This window comes from Helianthus annuus, chromosome 4 (genome assembly GCF_002127325.2).
Source record: "Helianthus annuus cultivar XRQ/B chromosome 4, HanXRQr2.0-SUNRISE, whole genome shotgun sequence".
Taxonomy (NCBI): domain Eukaryota; kingdom Viridiplantae; phylum Streptophyta; class Magnoliopsida; order Asterales; family Asteraceae; genus Helianthus; species Helianthus annuus.
Window position 1 is genome coordinate 5,153,026 of NC_035436.2, and position 7,813 is coordinate 5,160,838.

At 35.6% G+C, this 7,813-nt stretch overlaps 1 protein-coding gene across 1 annotated transcript; it reads left to right on the forward strand.

Moving 5' to 3' along the window:
• Window positions 1-3,361: 3,361 nt before the first annotated feature.
• Window positions 3,362-7,618, forward strand: LOC110935593 (protein NRT1/ PTR FAMILY 1.2). The gene is made up of 4 exons (XM_022177964.2): window positions 3,362-3,519; window positions 3,642-3,859; window positions 5,521-6,071; window positions 6,569-7,618. The coding sequence occupies exons 1-4, from the start codon at window positions 3,423-3,425 to the stop codon at window positions 7,452-7,454; spliced, it is 1,752 nt and encodes a 583-aa protein (XP_022033656.1). The 5' UTR covers window positions 3,362-3,422; the 3' UTR covers window positions 7,455-7,618.
• The last annotated feature ends 195 nt before the right edge of the window (window positions 7,619-7,813 follow it).

The following is a 7,813-nucleotide window of genomic DNA, read 5'->3' on the forward strand; positions in this document are numbered from 1 at the left end:
AATGGTTTTTTTGAACAAAAATGTGTTATATTTGACCTAATTAGTTTAAAAAAAAAGGTTTATGTCGAAACATAGACACGCTTAAATTTATACGGATACGTACATAAAAATATGCACGTAAAAATAGTTTTTTTAAGTAAAAAAATGATATGGGTAAATAAAAGAAATTAACGAACGAATGTTGTTGACGGAAATTTAAATTAGTAAAAAGCTAGGGGCTAACAAAGTCAATTGTCAAAGTAGAAGAATAGTAAAGTTAGATAAGAGACTAAAATTAATTACTCCAAAAGTTGAGGGGCCGTAGCAAAGCCGAGGGGTTTAAGACAAAAGTGAGTGTGATAAATTAAAAAGCATATGAGAAAGAGGGGGGGGGGGGGGGGGTCAAGAATCGAACTCCTACCCTCTTGTTGAGTTGGAGCACTACAACAGCATTACATTTAGAAGATTGTTACGCAACCAAACATTATATACAAACAAAAGACGGTGGTAAGATTTGAGAGCCATCGACTTTCTCTTTTAAGATAGTATAAATGTAACATTTATATATAGCTGATTTTTTTTTTAAATGTGCCCTCAGAAAATACAGGTCCTAGCAGGTGGTCCTCTCTGCGCACCCCAGGCCACCCCTGCGTATAACAGTGGGATTCCCTATGCTCTATATACGTTTTTGTTCGTGAATTGTTACAGTTTAGCATCTTGGTGACAACGAAAGATACCGAAATAGCTTCCAGAATCCAGATCTTTTAATATTTGGGCCACAAATGAAATCAAGATGTTAAACGTTTGTTTTTTCTTGGTCAGCCCAAAACATTTAATATTTGGGCCACAAATGAAATCAAGATGCTAGACTTTTGTTTTTTCTTGGTCGGCCCAAAACATTTAATATTTGTGTCACAAATGAAATCAAGATGTTAGCCTTTTGTTTTCGAGTTAAATGCCATTTTGGTGCAAAAACGTGTATGACCTGACACGCTAACCGGCCCACACCAGGCCGCCTCAGGCCCATCGTGTGAGAGGTAAATCAGCCTCACTCAGCGGCAAGGCGATTGGCGCTTAGGATCGGAATCGAACCCGCGACCTCTAGCTTTTGGTGCAAATCTGACGCCCCCTTAACCAACTGAGCTACACGGCGGGGGCCCATTTTAGTTCCTATGGTTTGGGCTCTTTTATTAGTTTAGTTCAAATGTTTCATTTTTTGCCTGTAGGTCCAGAAAGATTTCATCGTTGCTATTTTAGTCCACTGAGTTAACTTTATCTATTTTTTCTGTTAATAAGAAGAACAATTCGGTCATTTTATATTGTCTTTTTGGGTCGGCACAAAGCAAAGGGTAGATGGCGGCTGGAATATACCTTCTTGGAAAGTCAACGATAACTTCTTGAAGTGATTACCTAGATGGAACAAAACAAAACAAAAAACGAAATAAAAAATCCTTTTGCTTGTAACAAGAACAAGAACAAGCCAACAAAAATAATACGATTATTACAACCCTTTCATTTGTCGCACAACCCGAATTTCAATCATCAACATATATTATATTTTGCCGTCCTCAATCACCTACCGTATCAATTTAAAAGATTTAAAAAATTTAAACAACTTATTATTTTTAAACATACATTACTAGTTTTCTATAAATGAATTTTCAAGAATTAATATAATAATGCATATAATTGACCATTGTTCTCTCTCACACTTAGGGTTGTAAGCGAACTGAACGTTCAGAGAACAGTTCGTGAACCGTTCGGCGGAAAGTTTGTTTATATTCGTTCGTTCAAAAAATGAATGAACACGAACAAGAAATTACGTTTGTTAAGTTAAACGGACGAACATGAACAGAGGTCGTGTTCGTTCGTTTACGTTTGTGAACGTTCAGTAATGCGTTCATTTATGTTCGCTTGGTTTTTAATAATTTGAAACCCTAATTATACTTTAGAAACTCACATGCAAGTTTCCCTGTCTTTTTTAAACGTCAATAACTTTTTATACGTAAATGTTTTTTAAAAAAAATACACCATAATAACGAGTGTTTTTTATCTTTAATACGAGTACCATATTGCTATACTTATATGGAGAAAAAAATTACGTTTCGATCGGATATTTTAGTACATGGTGTTTTGTCTATGTTCTTACAATAATATTTTAAGTGTATTGTGATTCAAGGCGTGATGTGTTAAACATATGGAAACATTGTATTGTGATTCAAGTTATGGTGTTTTAACATCTGGAATAATTGTATTGCTAATCAAGTCATTGTGTTTCAAGATCTGGAATAGCAATACAATCATCCCCAGATGGTGTTAAAACACCATGACTTGAATAGCAATACAATATATCATTTCAGATGTTAAAACATCATGACGATATTACGATTTAAGTCGTGGTGTTTTATACCTGCAACATAACTCCTAAAGTAGTTACAAACATTCTAGAAATTTTATCTTCTAAAATAATTCTTAAAGTGGTTACAATCTATTTTATAATTAATTTGGTTTTTTGAAGTTATTTACTTTATTACCCTTAATCCATAAAATTAAATAATGACACGTGACATCTCTATAATATTTCTCACACTTCTCACAAACATCACCCTTTTTACAGAAACCTGAACCTCTCAGCAACATGGACAGTTCAATATGCTCATCGGCGCCTGACCCTGCGATGTGGATCATCCGAGGCAGGGAGAGAGAAGGAGAAATAAAAGTCACAAATGTTAAACAACTAGCACTTAACAAACTACTTTTTTTGTAACCTTAAAAAACTTAGTTGGAAAACACACGGGACCTATTAATGTCTTGTTAGGCAATTTTTCACTTTATCAAATAACAAGAAGTGTTAATACATTCTATAATTATATATAACACTTTTCATGTTATGATATAAAAAACCATGTAGTTAAAGTACCCTTCATATATATGCTTAGCGCACTTCTTATGAGAAAAAAATCGAGAGATGATACGATTGATTTAATAAGATGATGGTACGTTGAATAAAATCGATAAGAAATGGGTACTTTTAGCACCATGGGCGAAGCATTGAAGGGGCCGGGAGGGGCACCCGACCCCCCGAACTTTTTGCTCAGTAGTGTTAAGTATGTACGTTTCGTATACATTTTTTAGGTATATACGTTTTCGACCCCCCAATTTTATACAAAAAATAAAATTTAGGTATATACTTTTAGGTCCGGTGACTTCCGACCCCCCGGGAGAAATTTTCAAGCTTCGCCACTGTTTAGCACAACCCTGTCCCAACCTATGATGTTTTTTCTCTTCATAAATTTCATCATTCTTCTCCACGTGTAATACTTTTAGCAATACGTCACACACTCTTTTATATATATATGTATGTGTGTTTGAATTCTTGTTCATATTATACATAAAAAAGAAAAGAGTGTGTGTGTGTGAGAGAGAGAGAGAGAGAGAGAGAGATGGAGATTCATTCTATAGAAGAAGAAAGTGAGATGACACAAGAAAAGTCATCAAGAATTAGAAAGGGTGGTTTCAGAACCTTGCCATTCATCTTAGGTATACATGGATGAATGTAAATATATATTTTTTTATTTAACTTTTATATTTCTTGTTCCTTTTTTATGGCTATAATTTTTAAATTGTATTTTGAAGTATCAAGTTTATATTGAAATTAACAGCAAATGAATCATTTGAAAAAGTGGCAAGTTATGGACTACTTCCAAACATGATTATATACCTCTTGGTGGATTACCATATGAGTTTCACTAAGGGCACAAACATCATTTTAATTTGGTCCGCGGCCACCAATTTCCTACCGATCGTCGGAGCTTTTCTCGCGGATTCATTTCTCGGCCGATTCCTCACCATTTTTCTTGGCTCTATCATTAGTCTCATGGTATGTATCGCATACTCTACCCATGAGTCCATGACGTAGTAATTTAGTGGTTTGATATTTGTCCACCATAAAAGTATAGTGTGTTTAAATCCTTACAAGTGTAGCTTAAGTGATATTTGTGTCTAAAATAATTGCTTGTAAAAAAATGTTTGATATTCTCTTTATATACATGTATATGGTTAGGTGATATTTATGTCTAAAATAATTGCTCGTAAAAAATGTATGGTATTAATCTATGTTTATTTCATAACTTTTATATTTGGATAATAAATAAATAAGTAAAATAAATTTTCATAACTACAACTTTTCGTAATCCAACTAGATTGATTTCCGGTGGGACTTCTTGGGTGTACTAATTAATGTATCTTTTTCATTGGTGACAATTTTCGGTATTGTATTCATATGTCTATCAAGAGCGGATTTCTCTAGGTATAGGGAAACAAAAATATTTTATGTTTTTGGGTGCAAGGGTTTTTTATGTATATAATTTTTTTAACGGTAAATTTGGATCGACAGACCACAAGAGTATCATCATGTCATCAACGGAACTATCCGATCATATCCATCTTTACTAAACATAATGTCTATACACAAATTTAGGAGAAAACCCAATAAATACGGAAAAACTCTCCTTTGTGGAATCGAACCCAAGACCAATTGGTCTCAAAGTCAAAGCCTTATCCCACCCTCAAGATTCGTATGTAATTTTTTTATACACCGATTTTAGGTTAATTTAGATGACTTGATTTGGTTCATATGATCGAGTTTTTTAACGTGTATTGTACATCTCATGTTTTCTCACAGGATTGCCTTTTCAAGTCATGTTATTTTTATAGGGATATTCGATTTAAATAACCGCAATTTTCACTAACTGACCGATATCATTCTCAACTTTTGATTTGTCTACACCACTCCCAACTTTCAACTTATTGGCCGATAGCACTCCAACACTAACCCAACACTAACCCAATTAGTTTTTTGCTGATGTGGCACTTGTGTGGTGACGTGGCATCTGACATGGAATCTTTTTGATGACATGGTAGCTGATGTGGCGTCTAACTTGGCTTTTCTGATGACGTGGCAGCTAACGTGGCACTAGTTTGGTGACGTGGTAGCTGATGTCAGCAAACTAGGTTAGTGTTGGGTTAGGCTGAGTGTGCTATCGGCCAATAAGTTGAAAGTTGAGAGTGGTGTGGTGTGGTACAAATCGAAAGTTATGAGTGCTATCGGCCAATTGGTAAAAGTTGGAATTATTTAAATCCAATATCCATTTTTTATGTACTTTAAAAGAATAAGAAGAATAATTCAAACTCAAAACTCTACAATATTTTAGACAATTATAAGTCATACTTACATTTGTCATACTACAAACCACTAATTTGTAACTGGTTTAGATTGTTCTAGTTTTCGGATAGGTTTGTATGCATTTTATCGTCTGGTTTTGTTACACTAAGAATGAGTTTAGTAAAAGTTTGTTAATTAGTATTGTAGAGGGACTAAATTGTAACAATTGTATAAGTTGTTAACCGACATTTAAAGAGTTAGTTAATTAGAATTAACCATTTCAGAAAAAAAGTTAATTAGTATTAACGCGCTAATAACAAGATATTAGATTTGATACCTACTTCTTCTAAGTTAACATGTTTGATCCGGTTTTGTAGGGTATGATCCTTCTATGGTTAACAACAATGATCCGTGATGTAAAACCGCCCCTATGTGATCCTCGGAATCCTTCAACGTGTAAATCACCAACACCCATTCAGTATACTCTTCTTTATTCAGCTTTTGCTTTTATGTCCATTGGAGCTGGTGGGGTCCGCCCATGTTCTTTGGCATTTGGGGCGGACCAAATCGACACAAAGGACGTTACAAAGCGAGAGAGACGGTTGGAGAGCTTCTTTGGATGGTATTATTCCATGGCTATTATGGGGGTCATGATTGCAATTACGGCTATCGTTTATATTCAAGATCATCATGGATGGAGAGTCGGGTTTGGGATCCCGGTTATTCTCATGTTTATCTCTACTCTTTCGTTTGTTGTCGCTTATCCTCTTTACTATAAGATGAAGGTTGAAAAAAGCTTGTTTACTAGCTTGTGTCAAGTGATATATGTGGCCTGGAAAAATAGAAGGATTGAGCTGCCCAACTCAGTTGATGGCTCGTGGTATAACAAAAATGATGCAAACGTTACTAAGCCGACGGATAACTTAAGGTACTCTATCTATACATGCCTTTTCTTTCTAGTAGAGGCGACCAGAATGGGTGGGTCTAGCAGGTTGGGTAACACTTAAAAGTGTCTATGTTTGTGCGCACGAGTCAAAAGCGGATATAGTCCACTAAAGATACTTTTTTCCGAATTTAATAAATAATTAGAGTGCCAAATATGATTAAAAATGTATATTTGTTTTAGCATTAACTCAATTTAGAGTGCCAAATTGATTAGGTTTTATGCCTTAAATCCAATTCCAAGGACTTTCAACCCATTTGGCTCATGTAACACGTTTGTGTAAAAATGGTTACAAACATTATATTATTATAGTAATGATCCGATTCTTTTAACAAAATACTAAAATACACTTGGTAGGCTTTCGACCTGTTTGACTATTGTTCCTTTATTTTACTCGCTTGGCCTGTTAGAGATAAAAACTAATTCGTATCAATCTAGTTATGATAACTATTACATCATTTACGGTTTTATTTTCCCTCTAGGTTCTTAAATAAAGCTTGCACTCTTAGCATAGCCCACAATACGACCGATGCAATTGCTAAAGATCAATGGATCGTGTGCACGGTAGATCAAGTCGAAGAGCTAAAGGCACTCATTAAAGTGATCCCATTATGGTCGTCGTGTATAATGTTATCGGTCGCCAATAGTCAAACCACATTTCCAGTCCTTCAAGCTCGAGCCATGGATAGACACATCACGTCGGGATTTGAAATCCCCGCAGCCTCATTCAGCTTTTTCACAATCGTATCTATAATGGTTTGGGTTATACTATATGACCGGGCTATCCTCCCTTTATTATCTGAAATACAAGGGAAGCCCGTTTATATAAGTGTAAAGTTAAGAATGGGGGCGGGTCTCGTGTGCTCAATAGTAGCGCTGGTGATTTCAGCGATTGTAGAACACGTAAGGAAAAATAAAGCGATTGAAAACGGGTTTTTGAATAATCCTCAAGGGGTTATAAGTATGTCTGCATTGTGGCTTATTCCACAACATGTTCTAAGCGGGTTGGCAGATGCGTTGAACATAATTGGTCAAAACGAGTTCTATTATACCGAATTCCCTAAGAGTATGTCTAGTGTCGCCATGGCACTTTATATGCTCGGTGCGGCCTTTGCAAGCTTATTGGCTAGTCTTTTGCTAAGCACTGTGAATGATTTAACAAAAGGGCATGGAAAAGACAGTTGGGTTTCGACTAATATCAACAAGGCTCAATATGAGAAGTATTATTGGCTCCTTGGTGTTATGAGTTGTATAAATTTATTGTATTATGTTGTATGTAGTTGGCGTTACAGGTCGTCTGTAGGTAAAACAGTAGTAGAGGGCAATAAAACTAGTGATCCGGGCGTTGAACTTGGGTCGACAAGCTAGAAATTAGGATCATAGGTTTGAAGTTTGAACAATGTATATGTTTCAAGCTCTACATCTATTGATGCATTTGTAGTTTCTTAAAGCGTCTATCGCTCAAATGTATACCGTCATATGTCATTTCAAATGCATTGTTTGGAATGAATCGGTCTGAAAACTTGTGATAAGACCCGTCTCGAAGATGGAACAAAACTGAAAGGAAAACCAAGACATTTTGTTGTATGTAGTTGGGACCGCCACCACCGTCGCCAGTCATCTCAACCCGTACCCAATAGCCGCCAAAAAATAGCGGGTGAACTTATTTTGATACTTTATTTCTACGACGACCAATTTCAACTTGAGCCCATTTTGGTTAGGAACTT

Coding starts and splice junctions, on each gene's coding strand:
- LOC110935593 (XM_022177964.2), top strand. CDS start 3,423: ATGGAGATTCATTCTATAGAAGAAGAAAGTGAGATGACACAAGAAAAG. Junction 3,860..5,520: donor GCTCTATCATTAGTCTCATG/GTATGTATCGCA, acceptor CCGGTTTTGTAG/GGTATGATCCTTCTATGGTT. Junction 6,072..6,568: donor AAGCCGACGGATAACTTAAG/GTACTCTATCTA, acceptor TTTTCCCTCTAG/GTTCTTAAATAAAGCTTGCA.